Source organism: Poromitra crassiceps, assembly GCF_964638095.1.
Source record: "Poromitra crassiceps genome assembly, chromosome: 21".
In the NCBI taxonomy this organism is placed as follows: Eukaryota; Metazoa; Chordata; class Actinopteri; order Beryciformes; family Melamphaidae; genus Poromitra; species Poromitra crassiceps.
The window spans coordinates 27,694,939-27,717,875 of record NC_139638.1 but is presented as its reverse complement, the minus strand read 5'-3'; the positions used below and the strand labels follow the sequence as shown (position 1 = coordinate 27,717,875).

The window sequence follows — 22,937 nt, the reverse complement described above, 5'->3', positions numbered from 1 at the left end:
TTGGCGGATCCATGGTCCGACACACGTGGGCCAGACTACGAGGACATCTCTTGGCCTCCAGAAAGACCCTGAGCACCTCAGGGAGCCGCCCTCCTCCATCTGTGCCTCTCCTCCATCTGTGCCTGCTCAAAGGTCACCAGGGCCGGGTCTGCGCCGTGGGTCCAGAAGCAGCTAGACGAAGGCCGCGTCACACCTGTGCCACACAGCACCTCACCCAGCAGGCGAGAAGCCACGTCACGGCTCAGAAGAACGCCAGCGGCCTGGAGCAACAGACGAAAACAGCCCAGGTGGTTGCGTTCAGCACTGATGTAGAGAGGAGACCTCTTGAGGGTGTGATCGCTGTCTAGGTCAACAGGAACAAAACCTGATGAGTTCCTGCAGTATATCCAGCCTTCCATCCCGGGCAGCCCAGTAGGGGGTGGTGTAGGAGCCGTATCTTCTGTTGGGGTCGGCCCCGGCTTCCAGGAGCATCCAGAACACAGTCCAGGTGACCGTTAAACATGGAGAGAGGCGTCCAGTCATAATGATCAGCTAGCTCTACCTGGGCTCCCCTGGGTGATCAGTCAGGTAGTCCACTGCAGGCAGCATGAGCGTGCCTGGTTGCACGCACCAGAGGGCTCCACCAGAGGGCTCCACCACTCACTCAAAAACAAATACTGCTGCTCATTGATCTGCTGTCTGCAGCGGTCTTCTGCAGCAGGCTCCTTAGTTTGTCCAGGTCTCCTGCACACATGACCTGCTCCAACAGCCATTGCTTCAGATCTGTACAGTGACAGACTTGTAAGCTGTGTCTCAAACAGAAGGCATTATGAAGGGACTGAATGTGACATTATGACATCATAATATTATGACATCATGACATTATGACATAACATTATTACATCATGACATCATGACATTATGACATCATGACGACATAACATTATGCCAACATCACAACTAATCTGACCCATGAAAATCGCAAAATGCCTCCTCCCTCGATGTTTTGTGTGTCTTCCACAATAATGGATAGATAGAAATAATGAGCACGTCAAACATTGATATCAAATCCTTGGAAAAAAAATCCTTCTCAAACCTACTAATGCTACATGTTACTTATTCCTTCTTAAACTAACTTCCTACATGGTGTCTATCAAAATATCTTAGCTGTCATTGATTGTGTTGCATAGTTGTTTTCTGTAGCTGCTGACAAATTGTGATATTGTAAGTCGCTTTGGGCAAAAGCGTCTGCTAAATCAGTGGTTCTCAATTTTTTTCACATGAAGGACCCCTAAACTGACAAAAATTAGACCACGGACCCCCATTTGATAGGATTTTGTCCCACGGCCCCCGATAACAGGATTGATGCTTTTAGATGTTTTTGTACAGAAAGTGTATAAAACGCATGACCAAAATAGTCATCGTGTTAGTTATGAATGGAATTATAGCTGAATAAATTACCCCCTTTTGGCTGGGGACCCCCTGGACCCCCATTCCAGAACCACTGTGCTAAATGATGTAATGTAATATCAACATGATGAAACAGCGCCCTCTAGTTTGGCTGTAATATGCACTGTGATAACCAACCCCGGTCTCCCCTACTACATTCATATAACTCACCTGCACTAGTCCCACCGTCACACCGTAGCTATATACAGCAGCAGTGCCGCGGCTCTGAGCCCCCTACCGGCAGCAGGCGGGCATGCAGGCAGCCAGACGGGGCAGGCTTTTATAATGCGGAAGTCTGAGTTCCGCTCAGTCCAGTGACAGCCAGCCTCCAGTTCACTTCGCAGGCACGACGAGAACGCACCGCACGCTCCTCTCTCTGAACACCGGACCCGGCTCCATACAGCAAGGTGAGTCCTCCACCTGACTAGAACCCTGCTGGCTATAATAACAGTTACTTCAGTTATGGGGTTTTATTCTTTTTCTTAACTTCTCTGCTGCCTGTTAGGTTCACCTTTCAATTAAAAACGCGACAAGAGATACGCATAGCTGATAGGCTAATAAGCTGTTTGTTACAACAACAGTTACACCTCAAAGCAAAGCGTTACACAAGTAAAGTGATAATATTGATTCTAAATCAACAATAAATTAAAGTCAACGGGATAAACCATAATAATGTCAGACAATAATGTAGCCTAATGTTTGTCACACCCACTTCCACGAGCAAAGAAAAACTCGAGGAGCCCACTTGGAAACACATGATTTTAAGCGAAAGTGTTAAATTATATTTTGCTACAAATTCCCCCGAGACGGATATTATTTCCAGTGGTCCAGATGAGGATTTTATTTTATTTGATCCAAAGTAAACATTTGAAATGACATTTTTGCCATACATATTTTGTACAGATACAGGTGTTTTGTTTTTTTTACCCCACACAACATGGTTACTAACGCTAAAGACCATGTGGATGTACATGTAGCCTAATTAGCAATATTTTGTAACCAACCAATGTCAAAAAGCCAGGAACCAGGTTGCAGAAGGTTCGAATCTGGGGCCCAGTCCACTCAGATTTCCTCCAAAGACATGCAGGTCAGGTGAACTGGAACCTCCAAATCGCCCATAGGTGTGACTGTGAGTATAGGTTTGATGGGAGGGGATACTCAACTTGCTTTGCCCGGGGGCCACTTTCATGAAATGATAGAAGGCTACAGGGGCCAGTTAATAAACAAACAATATACATTTTTCTGTAGCGGATTGTAGGTTTTTGGGGTGTCAGCCGGAGTTTAGTCTGACAATGTTGTGTTGTGTTGTGTAGTTAGTTAGGTTAAGAGTTAGTTCGGTTAAGTACATACACAAGTGCCTGGGTAGCAAGCAGCTAAATCATAGGTTATTGAAATATATTCCATATTCCAGACTGAAATGCCATAACAGAAGTGGAGTATTGGCCAGGATGACATGAACATTTGGACACTTATTCAGCGGGTATCTTGCATGTTGCCTTCAGGTGCACTGTAAAAAAAAAAAAAAACGCATGTGGCCCGCGGGCCGCAAGTTGAGTATCACTGGCCTATAGGCATGTCATATGACGGTGATGAAGGGCTGTATAAGTTAACATTGACTTGAAAATAACCATAATTCTCCTATAGAGAGCATAGCTTCACAGTTGTGTTGATGTGGGAACACTGAAAGGAGTGTCTCCTCATGTCTGCGCATGATATCATTACGGCCCGAGAACAAGCAGGGGCACGAGAAGAGCTTCACTACGTCTTCTCTCCATATTGACATAAGAAATGCGACACACGTGTGTGGTGGGTCTGCTATGGCTGTGCCAAATTGAATTCAGACATTTTAAATTGGTATGAAGTTGTGACTTATACCTCCTATATATTATCTTCACATAGATGTGCCAGTGGGCGATTAAACGGAATGTATTTATAACAGAGCAATTCCATGCATTGTAACTGTTCAAGGGTTCATCTCCCTCTAAGTGGATAATTGGGTGCTTTTTCAAGCAAAGAAAACATGCCCCGAAGCCATGAGCTCAGTGAGTGGTCTTTGCATTTTTCGTGATCTCTCTTCCGCACGTCGACTCGTCCACCCAGGGAAAAGTGTGTTGTCAGTGCAGAGGGTGGTGAGTCAAAACGAAGTGGTGCGAACGATGTCATGGTCTGTGTGACTCAAAGTCGCACCTCGTAACGTTGACTTCTTTATTTAGAGGTTAGGGCAGCAGTTGGTATTTGTGGCTTTGGTTTCTGCAGCGTTTTGGTGGTACAGCTGTATCGGAGTCATAGGAAAGTACGCATGACTGTATTGCTATGGTGTGTCTTTTTGACACTGTGACATCATCGACTTGTGTTCTATTAAGCCCTGTTATAGTTAGGGGGTGTCACGATACTAGCATTTCTAACTTTGATACCGATACCCGGGGAAATATCGATGCTCGATAGCATTTTCGATACCGCGGGGGGTAAATGACAACAACACATCAAGAGGCTTGTAAAAATAAAGATAGATGGACAGACAGATGTGCGCTTCTCCATAGGCCGCAGATTACCCCCTGCTATAGTCATCAGCCTATCAGAACTCTTCTAGCATGTTGAAGGACCAGGTACCCCCCAATGATAGTGAGGCAAAACTGTTTGATTTTTCATTAAGAGGTAGCACTGCTGCTATCGATTACAAATGCGAATGAGTATTGTATTTCAAATTTTCCGTATTGATACTTATCGATACTATCGATATACCTGTTGCAAATGAGTATTGTATCCGTTTCAAATTTGTTATACTATCAATACTTTTGGCCACCCTATAGTTGTACTGCCCTTATCGTTAAATAACGTTTTAATTTGGAGAGATTAATAACAGAGTGTGCTGAATCACTTGGTGACAGTGTACTTTGCGGTTGTGTACCTTGTAATTTCCCCCCTGAACCTCAAGCGTTCTTGGCTCACCTCGACCGCAGGTCACCTCCAAGAGGGAGACAGCTGCCTTTAATTAGTCGCTGTCTTATTATAGACTTACATATTTCGGTGTGTACGTTTGTGTGTGTGTGTGTGTGTGTGTGTGTGTGTGTTTTCTGTATGTTTTGTGAGAGTGTATGAAATATAGATATTGGCTGGGTGCTTTCCAGGTGTGCACCCCAACCCCCACCTCACCTGCGCCCCCACCGCCCCCCCCCCCCCCCCCCCATCACCTTAACAGATGATTTCATCCCTCCCTCCCCCTGCAGCACACTCTCGTCGGTGTCGCTTCCACTGGCCTCTTTAAAGAGCTGTTACGCCAGGTGTGATGATGAGAAGGCCTGTGGGCTCGCCATCTGATTTGGCGTGTGTGTGCGTGCGTGTGTGTGTGTGTGCGTGTGTGTGTGTGTGTGTGTGTGTGTGTGCGTGCGTGTCTGTGTGTGTGTGTGTGGGGGGGCGTGTCTGTCAGGTACAACTGTCAACGTGTGCAGCAGGCAGTGCTGTGGTGGCCCCGAGGGCGCACTAACAGGTCACCGTAGTAGAGCTTTGTGACAGCATGATTGACGACTTACAACCTCTAAATGACATGTTTCTGGATCAGCCGGAGGGACATCAACACATGAGGAGTGATGATTGGTTGGGTTGAGGGGCTGGGTTTAGTCGTGAGGACTGGAGTGATGATTGGTCGGGGTTAGGGTCAGAGGCAGTGTTATAGGTCCCTCTGGCCGATCCATTCTAGCATCAACACCCTTCCAAAGCCAAAGTTCATACAAACTGCTGTTGTCATCAGTCTGAAACTGTCCGTCCTGAACAAGGGGCTAGCTATTAGCACCGTTTGTGAAGCCAATGGGGAAGTCACTTCAACCTGCATTCTTTCGAATGGCCTGCAGGGGGTGATGCCACTTATGGCCCCAGTAAACACTTTCTTAACGAGTTTATGGTCTCAATCACCAGATTCATGTCTTCAGCAATACAGTATGATGTTCATTTTTGTCTGGCCATAGAATGAGCGAGATACACTGGAAATATGACTTTGACCCATCTAAAATCATGTGACTCATGTCACATATTTACATTACAGCCCCGAGCCAAGTAGCCTACAACGACGCTGGGCTCCACTACAACAGCATTTCATGTCGGAAGACTAAATTAGCAACAGGCGGACACCGGAACCAGATCAGAGACGGGTCATGAGTCACATGATTTTAGATGGGTCAAAGTCATATTTCCCATGTATCTTGCACATTGTGTGGCTGAGTTGTAATGTCATGTCATGGTGTTTTGGGGTCATTAATAAATTAGATTGATTCTGTTATTTTTCTATAATTTCTTTTTGGTAGTGCTATTTTACCCCTAAAAGGGGGCGGGAACATGTGACGCCAGCAGCCGCCTACAAAATGATGTATTGCCGATCTGGTGTATACCTCATTACATCATCAGTTTGAGTCTTACTTTTCTGGTTCTTTGTTCACCTCTAAAGTCAACATTGGTGTAATCAGAACCATGCATCTACTTGTTCAACAGCAGTCTCACCTTTGTGTGAGTTTCTAAAGTGTCCTTACTTCTTCATCATGTGACTGAAACTGACATCATGTGAGATTATATATATATATATATATGTATATAATGCTCCAGGTCAGTCTCTGTCTGACATCATGTTTTCATGTCAACATCCTGTTGAATATATAGGCCAGAGGTGATGTATTCCCACGTGATCTGAATGTGTGCTGCAGACACACACTGATAGATAAAGAGACGGACTGACTGCAGAATCAGAACCAGAACCAGAAAAATGTTATTGAGGGGAAATGGAGTGATGATACATTTGCTCACACTCAGGTACGGGAAAATATAACATAGAGACATTATAAGAGAATAGACAATAGAACAATAAAATAGAGCTAGGTATTGTATTACTCTGTGAATACTCACACCAGGCCCACATGCCTGCACACCAACCAAATAGGGTTGCCAAAAGTATCGATAGTATCGATAAGTATCAATACTAAAAATGATAAACTGATACAACAATACTACTCATTTGCAACGGTATCGATACCGGCAGTGTTTTTTCTCTGAATGAAAAATCAAGATTGACTTTGACGACAGTTAACTTGTGTCTCCTCCAATGAGCTGCTTGTTCTGAATTTCCACAGCGTCAACTTCAATTCAGCTGATATAGGGAATGCAATACAGACAGACAGGGCCTGAGAGCGGTGAAACTCAATCGTGCGTGACACATTGGACTCCACGCTTTCGCTACGGCTCACTATTGGAACTGTCCCTTTAATTTGCATGCTGCACATGAGTGTACTCAGGACACAGCGGGTATTTATTTTCTATCCACTCCCCAGGGCAATAAAGGCGGTAGTAAATTCCATCCAGTGAGGTGTTTGAAAAAATAACTGCAGTACCAGGCGGTTCTGACTCCCAATGAAAAGTGTTTAGTTGGCACTGAATCGGGACCGAGTTCTAACAAGTCAGGGTGTGTCTCTCTCTGCTGTGTTCCTGTCCTCCACCAGCCTGGGTAAGCAGCAGCAGGCAGCCTAACAGCTTTACGACATGGGTTTGTTTGAAGCAAGGCCACGCCCCTCACTCTATTACACGGCGACTAATAAGGGTTTTTAGCGAGATGTGAAAGGCCCGGGACATTTTATGACCAGGTTCCTCCAGCCTCTTAAACGGGCTAAGTCTGAAACGCAGACATGAGCTTGAGGCTGATAGACTGAAGGGGCCCCCTGTGTGGCCCGCGATGGAATTGCAACATTTTTTTTTTTTCATTTTTTTTTTTACAGTGCACCTGAACGCAACATGCAAGATACCCGCTGAATAAGTGTCCAACTGTTCATGTCATTCTGGCACAATACTCTACTTCTGTTATAACATTTCAGTCTGGAATATGGAATATCTTTCAATAATCTATGATTTAGCTGCGAAATTTGTCAAATACCGCCGTCTGCTCGCTACCCAGGCACTTATGTACTGTATGTACTTAACCTAACTAAATGTATATTGTTTGTTTATTAACTGGCCCCTGGCCTTCTATCATTTCACGAAAGTGGCCCACGGACAAAGCAAGTTGAGTATCCCTGGTATAGAACACCATAGAACCTTATCTGGTTGTACGGCGGAGCGGGCGGCCCCTCCGCCCGGCGCAGGCGAGCACGCGCACGCTAGCAATGAGCGCGTGAAGCGCGCCATATTTCTAGTTTAGTTGAAGCAACATTACTGGATAATCTCTTGATGGGGAGATGAATGCCAATAATTCAGTGGGTAAAATGGAAGGTATATTATACCTCTTGTATAGGGGGCGAAATCGATACAGTAGCCTATAGTATCGCAATATTTTGTGGGCAATATATCGTATCGTATCGAATGCCAAGTATCGTGGTATTTTATTATACAAAATGTCAAGTGCATGCAACATTTATGACAGGTTTTTTATAACAGTGTTGGTCAGTCTGTCTGCTTGACAATCTCATTTTGCTGCAATAAAAATGATTGAAGTGAGATGAACAGACTAGAAACTTTATCTCATTAGATAAAACACATGTTGAGAAAGTTTTTTCCTTTGGGGACATCATTTGCAGTTGAAAAAAGGTGATAAATCACAATATACCGCAATATCGCAATTCGCAATACTCAATATATCGCAATACTAGCATATCGCAATAATATCGTATCGTGACTTAAGTATCGTGATAATATCGTATCGTGGGGTATCTGGTGATTCCCACCTATACATTATCTGGATGTGTGTAAAGCTATGCCACGATTCAACCAGCCTGGCACAACTAAGCATGAAGCTATGAGATGCAAGCTATTGTTTTGGGCCTGAAACAGAGGTGTACTGAGGAAGGAACACAAGGAAAATGGTTGTAGAATGTGTTGGGAAATGTAACAGCTCCAGCATGCACTGTAATGTGTTTGTTTCAGTCTGCTCTGTTAGCCTGTACTGTGTTTGTTTCAGTTGGGATAGCTCCTCTGTTAGCCTGTACTGTAATGTGTTTGTTTCAGTTGGGATAGCTCCTCTGTTAGCCTGTACTGTACTGTGTTTGTTTCAGTTGGGATAGCTCCTCTGTTAGCCTGTACTGTACTGTGTTTGTTTCAGTTGGGATAGCTCCTCTGTTAGCCTGTACTGTAATGTGTTTGTTTCAGTTGGGATAGCTCCTCTGTTAGCCTGTACTTTAAATGTGTTTGTTTCAGTCTGGATAGCTTTGTTAGCCTGTACTGTGTTTGTTTCAGTTGGGATAGCTTTGTTAGCCTGTACTGTACTGTGTTTGTTTCAGTCTGGGTAGCTCTGTTAGCCTGTACTGTAATGTGTTTGTTTCAGTCAGGGTAGCTTTGTTAGAGGTGCTGAGTTTAGTGAAGGGAAACTGACAGGATAAGTCCAAAGTACAGCTGCAGTTCACAGTGTAAAGTGCATTCTTTGTAGGTACAGAAGGGCTTGCATGTCAGTAATACAACTTTATTTACAACTACTGTGGTTTATTGTTAGATTCCTCTCCTCTCAGTCCACTGTGTCCATTTTAAAGTTGATCGACCCCGCTCAAGGTTAGCCTAGTGTACTGCTCTATTGCTTCACCTGTGACCTTTGACCTTGACCTTACACCTCTCACTTCTTCTCCTGGTCCCTGAGGACACAGTATTACTGAATATTACCCTCATAAAGTAGCATTGCCTCGGACTTGCAGAAAGGCTGGTTTGTGGACATGAGGGTTACAAACACAGTGATGTAACTTGAATCTCGATAGTTTCAGTGTGATAAAGTATAAAGTACAGTAAAGCACAGACCTAGGGCATCTGGGAAGTGCAGTGGTAGATTCCCTGCCCTACCAAGACGAGGGTCGCAGGTTCGAGCCCCCGTGTTGCCTCCGGCTTGGTCGGACGGCCATACAGGCACAATCTCTGCGCGTGGGATGCCAGATTAAGGGTATGTGTGCTGGGGTGCTGCACCACTGCCTCCTCCGGTCGGTCGGGGGCCCCTGTTCAGGGGGAGGGGAACTGGGGGGAATAGTGTGATCCTCCCACGTGCCACGTTCTTGCTGGTGAAACTCCTCACTGTCAGGTAGCAGCTGGCAACTGCACATGTATAGGAGGAAGTATGTGCTAGTCTACAACTCTCCCCAGATCGGCAAAGTGGGCGCATGGAGCAATGACCAGGACAGCCAGTACAATTTGGGAGAAAACTAGAGCCCGACCGATATATCAGTCCACCGATATTATCGGCCAATATTGGCCAATAACCGATATATCGGTATCGGCCGATATGTTGGCCGATATTGCCGATATTCTTTTATTTTCTATTTTTTAAGTTATAGACAGCATGTCATGATATTTTTCTTAACTCAAGTTATATTTTAGATTTGTTCTATTTGTGTTTTTCTATTTCTAGTTATTTAGAATTATTAAATTCCCAGTGAAGTTTACTTTTTCATTGCATTGATGTACTTTTGGACAATAAAGCTGTAAAATATCCTCCCTACGTTACATATCTCAAGTCATATCTTTGTCAAGTGTTTGATATTTGAGGGATCATTGCAAAAACATTGTGTAATATATTGTATATATAATATAAGAATATTGGCCGATATATCGATATCGGAATTTGTTTACTCCCTAATATCGGTGTATCGGCCTCAAACATCCAGTATCGGTCGGGCTCTAGAGAAAACATGAAAAGTGTTTAAGAACTAATAAAATCGTACGCCAGGCGGTGATGACAGACAAGCAGCGGTACACCTAATTGTGTTTCATCATGTTAGAATGGTATTTAAATTAATCTCAGCCTGTCTGAGGCGGGATGCTTCTGTTTGGGTTCAGCACGTACAGCACACAGTGCTCTGCCTTGGAAATAGTCATCCTTCGTAACCTCCTGAGTAAAAACACTTGGCTGCATGCCAGGCTACTTGGCTACACACACACACACACACACACACACACACACACACACACACACCATTGTGTGTGACCTCATCTAACTGTATATATGGTCCTTTGCACTATTTTTACCTCCCGGCCTTCTTTGCCCCCCTGTCTGTTTCTGTTCTCTTCTTCTCTCCCTGTCTGTTTCCATTTGTTCTCTTAGTATGGGCTCTGTTTCATGTTGGAACATATCAAATTATGGATATGGCTGTATGCACAGTAGGGTTGTCGAGAGTATCGAAAATTATCAATACTGAACATTTGAAATGGATACAATACTCATTTGCAACAGGTATCGAAAGTATCAATACTAAACATTTGAAATGGATACAATAATCATTTGCAACAGGTATCGAAAGTATCAATACTAAACATTTGAAATGGATACAATAATCATTTGCAACAGGTATCGGTAGTATCGAAAGTATCAATATATATTTTTTAATGGATACAATACTCATTTGCAACAAGTATCGAAAGTATCAATACTAAAAATTTGAAATGGATACAATACTCATTTGCAACAGGTATCGGTAGTATCAATACTAAACATTTGAAATGGATACAATAATCATTTGCAACAGGTATCGGTAGTATCAATACTAAACATTTGAAATGGATACAATAATCATTTGCAACAGGTATCGAAAGTATCAATACTAAACATTTGAAATGGATACAATAATCATTTGCAACAGGTATCGGTAGTATCGAAAGTATCAATATATATTTTTTAATGGATACAATACTCATTTGCAACAAGTATCGAAAGTATCAATACTAAAAATTTGAAATGGATACAATACTCATTTGCAACAGTTTTGATACCATCAGTGCTTTTTTTAATGAAGAATCACTGATTTTCCCTATCATTGGGTATCTGTTGCTTTAACAAGCTAAACGTGTTCTGATGGCTAGAGCAGGGCTAATCTGCCGTCTAAATTCAAAGTTTGATCAGGTCTAGATTATGGAGAAGTGTGCGTCTGTCCGTCCGTCCATCTGTCTAACTTTATTTTTATGCCTATTGATGTGTCGTCATCATCCCCCTTCCTATGGTATCGAAAATGGTATCGAGTATCGATATTTTCCTGGGTATCGGTATCGAAGTAGAAATGACAGTATCGTGACACAGTAGAGTCCAAAAACGCTCTATTTTCTGTCTCCAGGTGAATCATGAGCAAAAACTACAGTGTCTCCCTGGCTGGACCCGCCCCCTGGGGCTTCAGGCTGCAAGGAGGGAAGGACTTCTGTCTCCCTCTCACCATCTCACGGGTGAGTCTGACACACACACACACACACACACACACACGCACACACACACATTCTCTGACCCACACACACACATACACACACACACACGCACATCACACACACACACACATACACGCACACGCACGTCACACACACACACACACATACACACGCACACGCACATCACACACACACACACACACATGCACATCACACGCACATCACACACACACGCACATGCACATCACACGCACATCACACACACACACACACACACACATACACACACACACGCACACACACATACACACACACACACACACACACACATGCACACGCACATCACACACACACACACACACCACTCGTGTTCCCGTCGCGCTCCATGTTATTCACCTCGGAAGAATGCTACTCATTCTCACTATGTCCCCCGCCTGGTCAGTGGTGAAAGCGCGCGTGCTGCCATCCATCTCCTGTGTCACACTCATTGCTGCTTTTAGACACCTTCTAAAACCAAGTTCATGGCCCCCGTGTCACTCAGTGCCCCCATGCACTGTCCCGTCACAGCTATGACACGATGATGACACGATGATGATGTCACTGTCCCGTCACAGCTATGGCACGATGATGACACGATGATGACACGATGATGACATGATGATGATGTCACTGTCCCGTCACAGCTATGATGACACCATGATGACATGATGATGATGTCACTGTCCCGTCACAGCTATGGCACGATGATGACACGATGATGATGACATGATGATGACATGATGATGATGTGACATGACTGAATCATAACCACGACACAGTACAACAATTCGAAGAACCCGGAGTTCGCTTTCAGTATATATTTTGAGCATGAATATAATAATTGATCGAGTCCTGCAGGAATGGGTCCGGAAGACCTGGATGTTAGCACTTCATCTAAAAGTCAATGGGGTTTTTGTATGGGGGATTTGGGTTAAATGCTTGAAATAAGGTTAGTGGTTAACAAAAGTTGATGAAAAAGCAAACTTTGTGTTCAGTAAGATAATCTAAAAAATGATCTGATTTCATGACCTTATTTCATGACTGAAATCCCCCAAAAATCCTACAGATTTTTAGAGAACCGGGAACTAGCATGAGTAGCTGAGTTGGCCTACAAATATGCATTGTATGATGTATCCCTGTGGTATCTGCTGATATCTGCTGTTACTTATTTGGTCATTCAGAGGAGAGATACAGCTGTAGCTGTAGCTAGTCTTCAGTGTCATGGCTCTTTCCTCGAGTGGAGGCCAGGCTCAGTGTCTGTTTGCAGTTGACCTATCAGGTTCACCTCTCTTGAATGGGCCATCTTACTGTCTGGAACCCCACGTAGCAGAACTGCTTCTGTCACAAGGATTTGGGAGCTGGGGGCTCATAAATCCAGACTGGGGTTTGGCTCTGGCTGAGCAGATTCTCTGAAGATATCTCTGAAGACCTGCTGGACTAGAGGAGTTGCTGGAGGGTCCAGTCAGTGCTTGGAAAATGGGCCTGCTCATGATATTGGCCCAGCCTTTATTTTCATGGTGTGAGGGGATTATGTGTAAAAAAAAAATATTGTTTGTATATGTATGGATGTATGTATGTATGTATGTATGTATGTATGTATGTATAGATATAGATATAGATATAGATATAGATATAGATATAGATATGCATATATAAATATGTATATATTAGAGATGTAACGGTATGAAAATTTCAGATCACGATTATCGTGACCAAAATGATCACGGTTATCGTATTATCACGGTATTCGTAAAAAATTGCTGAAAATGTTCAAAAAGTACTGAGAGACTCACTGAAATCATTTTACAACATCTTCTATTGAAAACTCAGACCCAAAAAGGATTGATACGCTCACTGAAATGATTTCTCCAAGGCTGCACGTTTGCATCTGGGAGACTGTTGCCAACTTTGGTTGATGATGGACAGTATTTACCATGTTTTTCAAAGCACTGTAATCACGGTACCACGGTAATCACGGTACCACGGTTTTAATGATAATGAAAATTTGAAACGGTACGGTTATTGTAAGGAATTCTATTACGGTTATCATTAAAACCGGTTATCGTTACATCCCTAGTATATATGTGCATTTCGGTTGACATGATTTTTCCACATGTTTAGCTGAAGCGTTTGTTTCTGAAGTGGGCAGCTTGTCCTCGGCCAGTGCAGTCTGTGTGCTCTCGCTGTGACCTGATGGCTTTAGCAGAGATCCACTTCCTACTAGTTCCTGTTATAAAAGTGAAATGTCCATGTCATGTGCAAGGTCCCTTTCTTTGTTTGTGTATGAATTTGGTATGAAGATGAGAAGAACATTTTCTCATGTAGAAATATGACCTACTGTGCTCAGTGTGCTGTGCTGGGATATAGTTTTGAATATGAAAAGGCCAGCATAACTTATCAAACAATTGTTATTTCCCACCACCAGGGTAGGCTACATGGTATGTTGTCATGGTGACGTGTGTCTGTCTGTCTGTTTGTAGACGTATCCTTGTGAACAGAGTCCTGTACAAATACATAATACAAACTTCAGTTAGGGATGCACCGATCCACTTTTTTCACAATTCCGATACCTGAATTTGGATATCTGCCGATACCGATATTATGCCGATACCAATATTTTTCTTGAATATACAGTATAGGCAAAGATTTGGCCAATTAAAGTTTTTTTTTAAATATACCTTGCAAAAAGCAGACCAAATTAAGAAAATATACAAGGCAAAGAAGGATACTATTATACATTATTATACAAATTACGGCCAGCTGTGCACTGGAATTGCAAAAAAAAAAAAATCCCACCCCCCCACCCCCCCCATTTCCGATCCGATCCGATCCGTGAATTAGTGCCATATCGGCACCCGATACCGATATTGGATCGGATCGGCCCCATCCCTAACTTCAGTAAGAATTTACATCGTTTTATGAACAATCTTAACTGACAGCCGTCATAATTTCACCCAAAGAACTACAGCCATGATTCTGCTCGACCACATTGCAATACAAAACGCAATGCTTCCGATATTACTTTTGGGGGAAACCCGTTGGAAAGAAGGAGACGACTCATGCAGCTGTTGCACGTCCGTCCGCGGCAAAAAGCCGCTGTGTCTGGATGAACAGGCGGTCCTGAAGGACTTCACTGATGTAGCGTGGAGAATGGAGAACTTCAGTATGGAGCCGTGTGATATATTTCACCAGTGCATCCCCAGGATGTGACCATGATTTGCACTGTATAAACTTGGACGCTGCTGTGTGGAATAAGCCTGCTTACTGAGTTACAGCCAAAAGCACAGAAGTCAAGTTCATGCAGCTATTTCTTTTTACAGCCTGGTGCTAGTTGTGCAAAATTGAATCGCGGTACACATGAGGCAGCAAAACGTGCACCGCATCCCTCTAATCATAGGTTGCAGATGGAACACACACATACCTGTCTTGCCGCTGTAGAGATTTTTTTCACAAAGTAGGGATGTAACGTTAACCGGTTTTAATAATAATAATAATAAATTCAATTTATATAGCACACTTTAAAATCCAAGGACTTCACAAGGTGCTTTACAGATGCATGATAAAAACAATCAAGCAATCAAACAGGGAAAAATAAAAAAATAAATATAAAGAAACAGCTACTAAAAGAATAAAAAGATAAAAGGATAAAAACATAAAAACATAACACGTGTAAAGAGAGAGGGAGGACCCTAGGGGAAAGCTAAGATAAATAAGTGGGTTTTGAGTTTTGATTTAAAAACGTCAAAGGAGTCTGTAGCCCTGAGTGGTCCTGGGAGCTGATTCCACAGCCGGGGGCCCAGTGAGGAGAAGGCACGGTCACCCATGCTTGTGAGTTTGGTCCTATAGGGACAGAAAGGAGGTTGGAGCTGCATGATCTGAGTGTCCGGAGTGAGGATTGAGGGGTGAGTAGATCTTGGAGGTAGGTTGGAGCAGTGTGATGAATGGCCTTGTATGTTAACAGGAGAAGTTTGTAGGTGATGCGGTGGTTAACTGGGAGCCAGTGAAGGGAGTGCAGAACCGGGGTGATGTGCTCTGACTTGCGTGTTTTTGTGAGAATCCGGGCGGCACAGTTTTGGACATACTGAAGTCTCTGGATGGTTTTGGAGGGAAGGGAACGTTAATGATAACGTGATCAAATTCCTTACGATAACCGTACCGTTTCAAATTGTCATTATCATTAAAACCGTGGTACTGTGATTACCGTGTTACCATGATTACAGTGCTTTGAAAAACATGGTAAATACTGTCCATCATCAACCAAAGTTGGCAAACGTCTCCCAGATGCAAACGTGCAGCCTTGTAGAAACTACTTCAGTGAGTGTATCAATCCTTTTTGGGTCTGAGTTTTCAATATAAAACTTGGTGAAATGATTTCCGTGAGTGTATTAGTACTTTTTGAACATTTTCAGCACATTTTAACAAACCGTGATAATACTGATAACTGCGATAATTTCGGTCACTATAATCGTGATATGAGATTTTCATATCGTTCCATCTCTAACTGAAAGGGAAAGCCCTCATACATCCTACAGTACAAGCAGTTGTGGATGTTATGAAAAGCTCCGTTCATTTCCACACACCAGCGTCATTTTCCTTGAATTAAACCTAGCTAAAAGCTGTTGTGTGGTGGGGCTGCGCAGACAACAAATGTAAAAAATCGCCAGTTAAAGTTTTTTTGTACTCCTGAGCAAAACAAGGAAGCCATTGAGAATTGGTAAGAAGAAAAATGTGGATCTAGCTGTCAAGGAAGTAAGTTGGAGTGTTCATCTTCCGTAGAAACAATCTTTTTGTGCAACACGCAACCATGCACGCGACATAGGAGAACGCCAGGATTGGAGGGGGGGTTTCTGTTTTCCCCCATTTTGGGGCGTGGTTTCTGAATGATGACGCGTTACGCAGTGTCTCTATTGGTACCATAGGATAGTAGATGAGACATGTTATAGTGTTCATTATGTTTGTCCTCAATCCCTGTGGGTCAAACAAAGCCATTGGACAGAGCCAAAGACGCCATAATCACAGGGTGGTGGTGGTGGTGGCTCACCCAGAACCAGTACGTACACCGGATCACTCAGCGCCTGCTGGAAGCTTTGTTTTTACCCATGTCTTCCTCACCACAGGGACACAGACTGTGAGTGCGTGCGGGCGTGTGTTTGCATGTGTGCCTGCGTGCATGCGTGTGTATGTGTGTGTGTGTGTGTGTGTGTGTGTGTGTGTGTGTGTGTGTGTGTGTGTGTGTGTGTGTGTGTGTGAAAGAGAGAGACAGAGACCGAGCGATTGTGATTTTAAGCGCCACCCTTTCAGCTGCCGTCGGTGTGAAACTGTGCTTTGGCCGTAGTCAAAAGATAACGCAATGATCTGGAATGGAACAACTTAATTGTTGTACCCACCAGCAGGGAACCAGCGTCTGCCACACCTATGTATAGAGTAGACCCAGGCCCACTGAGCATAACATACATCCAACATCATTACATAATGAACAAAATACTAGTACAACAATAACTACTTTCTCTCATTTGTCGGGTCTCTTTTGCTAGATTCTTTTTCGAGAAGGCTGTGTGACTCGAGGTATTTTTCGCTTTACGAGGCTGCACGGTTGACCGGTCGTGTGTGGTACGATGATCCGTCCAAATAGGGTGCGAGTGTCACTGCAGCGGTTCTGAGTGTGGTTCTGGGGCCGGAGGAGGCGTGGCTCTTTTCAGAGTATTTATAATAAGCATATGAAACACTCAAGTTTAGGCCTTTTTTTTTTTTACAGGGACTTGTGTGACCTCTGGACATGTGCTTCTGTTTATCCCACGGTGGACAGACACACAGCAGCATGCTGGCTTGGATGTGTTTGGAAGTGATCTCTGAGCGTTTGCATGGTAAGCCCTACTTAGGCCGGGCATGTGAAGTGGTCTAGTGGTCTAATGGAGTTGGCTGTGACACCGGTGTTGTGGCGGCAGGAGGACATGTGGAAGGGCACAGTTAGACAAGAGTAACCGATACTGTAGTATAGAGGCCCTAAAGAAGATAAGGATCCTATCTTTTTGGGGAAGTTATTTGTACCACAAACATTTACAGCTTACAAATTGGCCCCTGCCCCTTTCTTCATACTGTAGATGACCTTTTCAGAACACCAAGGTAGAATTTCTGAACACTGATTACCTGCGGGGGGCGGGGCTACACTATATATATATATAGAAGAGTCGCGACATCTCCATTCACTCCAATGGACCAGTTTTTTACTCTCAAGAGTTCCAGGAAGTAAGCTCCTGGATTAAGCAGCACTGTCGAGTTGCAGCAAAATGGTCAGTTTGTGTTGTACTCTGAAAGTTTTTTTTTGTTCTTGAATCAAATTGTATATTATCAGCTTTATTTTAGCATGCAAAAGTAGCGCGAGACCCCTTCCTGGCTGTTCATTGGCTAATGAGTCACGCATTTTGGTCCTCCGCAGCTGACGCCACTCTCGCTCTAAATTGCTCTGGTCTGAAGGGCATTTATGCTGCAGTGTAGTATTTACGTGATACTGTATGATGCAGGTGATTAAACCTACATCAGAATATACGAAGTATATTGATTGAGAGCTTGCCTATTTGGGAAGAATGGCAATGGAAATCTTGGTAAACAAAGAAATGTTGAAGTTCCAATTAGATTGTTTTCATATATTTAACTATATCAGATTGGGGTATCCCAATAAAATCGCCAAGGACAACCTCTCTTGCGCTTGGTTTTGACAAGTCATTTTGTGTGGGTTCTGGGTGGCGGGTAGCTCCTTCATGGTGGGTTCTGCCTTCTGGGTGGCGGGTAGCTCCTTCATGGTGGGTTCTGGGTGGCGGGTAGCTCCTTCATGGTGGGTTCTGGGTGGCGGGTAGCTCCTCCTTCATGGTGGGTTCTGGGTGGCGGGTAGCTCCTCCTTCATGGTGGGTTCTGGGTGGCGGGTAGCTCCTTCATGGTGGGTTCTGGGTGGCGGGTAGCTCCTTCATGGTGGGTTCTGGGTGGCGGGTAGCTCCTTCATGGTGGGTTCTGGGTGGCGGGTAGCTCCTTCATGGGCCATGAAAGCGTTGGATGTCTTGCTGAGTCATCTGCGGTCTTGGAGCTTGTCGTGGCAGCGCTGATCCAGCCGACACGAGTCTCTCTCGCCTTCTCATTCCATCACATTATTGCTTAGTGACATTCCTGGGAGACATTTCCATCCCAGGACATGACCAGCAAATGCCACAAAATGCCTCGCTTAAGAAGAATTCTACTCTACCTCTTGTCTAATTATCTGATTTGAAATCCTCTCACACCAGGATGCCATGAACATGGGAATATATATATATATATATATATATATATATATATATATATATACTGTATATATATATGAAGAGTTAATTTGCAAAAACAGGTATCTCCGTTTGTATTTTTTATGGTTTCAAATTAGATATTGATGTATTTATATTGTAATTTATTTATTTTTGGTACATTTTTACTAGCAATCACAACTAAAACATATTCATCTGGTCATTTTCACATACATTACCTAAAAAAATGTTTTGTATGTGCACTCCAGGGAGTATCAAACAGGTGTTGTTTATTCATTTTAAGAGTGGCGTTTACCTGATTTGTAAATTAACTCTTCATATATATATATATATATATATATATTCCCATGTTCATGGATGGCACGCCACGTCCCTTATATGAGGCCCTCTGTCCTCTCAGCTAGGGAATGTTAGTGTAAGATCAACTGTTTATGTCAACTCAACCCTGTGTGAGCTGCTGGTACACGAGGCTTATCTGTTTGTGTGTTCACCGACGGGCCCGTTTCAGATACTCAGCAGTCTGCTCAAATCTCTCATCCCAACTCTCTCTGTTATTTGTTCAAGGGCTCACAGGCTATTATTGCCATATTTCCTATTGGAGAGCCCTGTCATCATTCCCCCCATGTTTTGACTATAAGATAAGAGTTGTGGCCGTATAAGCTGCAATATCATACAGTGTAGTTCATAAGTGTGTGACTTTGGTTCAAATACATTTAGACTTGATGATATGCTGTCTGTGTATACCCTCTTGCATATAAACATTATATATATTTGTTGAATATGTCAGATCTCTCAGTGCACCATAGATTAAGTGCCTCTAGACTATAATATGGAAACAGCTGGCAACAGACACATTCTAAGGTTACATAGAGACCACACACACACTGTAGAGTAGGTGGGTATCTGATGCTGAGGCATGTCTGATCGTTATTTTGGTTCGATGTGTGCAATTAGCTCGCAACAATGTAATTAAACTGTAAAGGTTGGATTGATTAGAGTGATTTCCTCGTGGAGAGTTACTTTCCAGGCAAACAATCAGGGGCTATTGCACATGATGCGCTTAAGTCAAGCGACTAACTCAATTAAGGGACTGACCTTCCTCTGAGACTGCATGGCGACGCAGCCTGTAATCCTGATGCCTATTTTGAGGAATATCGGTGTATTTTGGAATGTCCTCGATCTGGCTGTAATTGTCCACAATATCTGTTCAGAAATGGTGTAGTGCAGTGATACTCAACTTGCGGCCCGCGCGGGCCACATGCGGCCTGCGGGCGCCCCCTGTGTGGCCCGGGATGGAATTGCAAAAAAAAAAAAAAAAAATGTTTACAGTGCACCTGAACGCAACATGCAAGATACCCGCTGAATAAGTGTCCAAATGTTCATGTCATTCTGGCCAATACTCCACTTCTGTTATAGCATTTCAGTTTGGAAATATGGAATATCTTTCAATAATCTATGATTTAGCTGCTAAATTGTCAAATACCGCCGTCTGCTTGCTACCCAGGCACTTATGTATGTACTTAACCTAACTAACTATCCGGTGTGCACAACATTGTCAGACTAAACTCCGGCTGACAATCCGCTACAAAAAAAAAAAATGTGTTTGTTTATTAACTGGACCCTGGCCTTCTATCATTTCACCAAAGTGGCCCCCGGGCAAAGCAAGTTGAGTATCATGGTGTAGTGTGTCTCTCTGATGCTAGGACATACTAACTACAGTAGCATTTGCTTAGTAATAACACCGATAAATCCAAAACACGAGGAGGAGTTAGATCCATAAATCATAATGAGGTGATGAATGGGACGTCACACTGTGGACGTACAGAAGCCTGCCTTACTGCCTTCTGATGGAAACCTCCGGAATTGGTTTGTTTGCATAGCTGTAGCTGAAGAATGCAAATAAGTCTATAATTAAGAGAGAAATGAGAAACCAAATGCTGTGCTATCCTGTAAAAATCCTGTGATCTTTTCCCAATATTTAGAAGGTAGTTTAGATATTTCATGCGTGACTTACAGAGAAAGGAAACTGTTATGTACATTCATTGAGTGTCTGAGTTCCCACTCTGCCAGCCTCTCTCTGCCACAGTAACCTGTGGATCCTACAGCTCTCTGTTTAGGCCGTGCTGGACCTGCTTCCACATGGAAGAAACCTCCACTCAGAACACAATCATTAGTGAAACAACAACAACAACACTAATAACATTATTATTATTATTATTATTAATAATAATAATAACAATAACAATAATAATCATCATCATCATAAATATCATTCTGCAGGACAGGACAGAAGCCAGAAGCTATGAACTCTGATTTAAACAAAACCAGAAAGTCAATCTCTTAATTATAAGTCTGTACGCACAGGAAATTGGATTAGTTTAACAATGTAATAATAACATCTGCAGGACAGACCGACGAACAGAGAAGATATCATGCAAGTAAAATAAATCAGGACTTAAATAAAGAAAAGCTAAAATAACAATAGGTTTACGGCATGCTGTGTGTGTGCTGAATAATTACCCACCAATTGCTCCTGCAATTTAAACATGACTAACATGAATGTATGTCTTTACTGTAGGTCAGTTGGGGGGTCACTACAGTACAGTGGAGCTTTCCTCCTCTCAGTGCCATGCAGTTTGTTGATTTAGTAGCACGTGATAGGTTGAACATTATGTGAGCTAATTATAGCTGTGTGTTTGTGATAGGCTGCCCCTGGTGTGCTCTCTTCTCATGTGGTGAGCATCCTGTCACTCACAAAGAGGTGGGATCTACAGTAGTGGTGTATCTGCTGAGCCCACAGATCACCCATACAGCACTCGTACCTTAGCGGTTGAGAGTCTTTTGTGTATTAGGACCATTTTGTTAGAGAGGAGGATCCAATAGACACAGAGTATTCTTATTGTCATCGATGCCCCAGAGCCAGAATATATAAACCGTAAACAGTTTAGCAGGCATTCGTTTAATAGAGTTATCGAGCGTTGATTTGAGTTAAGTTGTGGACCAGTGATGTCATTGAATGCCTGCAAAACTGTTTACCATTTTCAGATATGTGTGTGAGATTATGGGCAAAATAAATCAGCATTGTTTTTCGGTGGGATGTCCCTTTAAGATAAAATAATAAGTCCACAGCAATTAATTTGCATAATATGGTAATATATTGTGTAGATTATGTCGACTAATCGTTGCAGTACTAATCCAAAAACATGACATTATGTACTATCTTAGATTACATGCGGTGCTCATAGCCTAAATGCAAATTCAATCTACAGTATGTCTGCCTAAAAGTCAACTTGCTAGATGAGAACATTGTTTCGGAGTATTTGATGGTAATTTAACACGTAATTTTACGCTAAGTGATTTGTCAATGTGGACATGCATTCTTTGGGTTCATTATTAGAGCTGAATGGAGCAGAACCATGGCAGAGCTATTTTTAGTGGGTTTGCAATCAGAACCTGGGACAGCTGCTGCAGCTTTTGTGAGGCCTGTGCATTTGATCTGCTCGGAATCATTCTTCCACCGGGCTATTTGATCTAACATAATAGGCTACTTTACTCACCAGCAGCAGTCATTTACATACATTCTCCTTGTTTCTCTCATGCGACCTGCTGAATTTGCTATGTGGTCGTGTGTATAGCTACTGATAAAGAATAATGTGGTCTGCCCTGCTTTGACATCCAGAACCATCGCTTTTGCCAGAGTTTAGGTCCAGAACAAATAAATTCAAGCTGTGGAAAAGTCCCCCTGGCATTTCAGGAAGCCATTGAGACAGCTTAGGGTCTGGTCTGTGCTGCAGCACTCCGGCCAAACGGGATGAATTGCAACATGGAAGAGAAAAGGAGTATTAACAATGTCTCTGTATTTCTTATCTGTCTGTTGTGTTAAGATCCTTTGAGCATTTTTATACGGTCACTGAAAATGATTTGGAGTTAGGAACAAGCCGAGTGCGTCCAGTATTTTCACAGCTACGATACCCATACGGAAACGATATCATGCTTTGTCCCTTCTGTTTCCATCCTGCTTCAAATCATCCAATGTGTTAGTTCTAT

At 43.1% G+C, this 22,937-nt stretch overlaps 1 protein-coding gene across 1 annotated transcript in view; it reads left to right on the top strand.

Annotated features, from left to right (window-relative positions):
- The first annotated feature begins 1,750 nt into the window (after positions 1-1,750).
- The window catches only part of LOC310795707 (PDZ and LIM domain protein 5-like), an 87,894-nt gene continuing 66,707 nt past the window's right edge, over positions 1,751-22,937 (top strand). The window contains exons 1-2 of the mRNA XM_083657775.1: positions 1,751-1,835; positions 11,478-11,583. Of these exons, the coding sequence (XP_083513901.1) occupies positions 11,485-11,583 (99 nt within the window). The 5' untranslated portion in view covers positions 1,751-1,835; positions 11,478-11,484. The remainder of the gene's footprint in view (positions 1,836-11,477; positions 11,584-22,937) is intronic.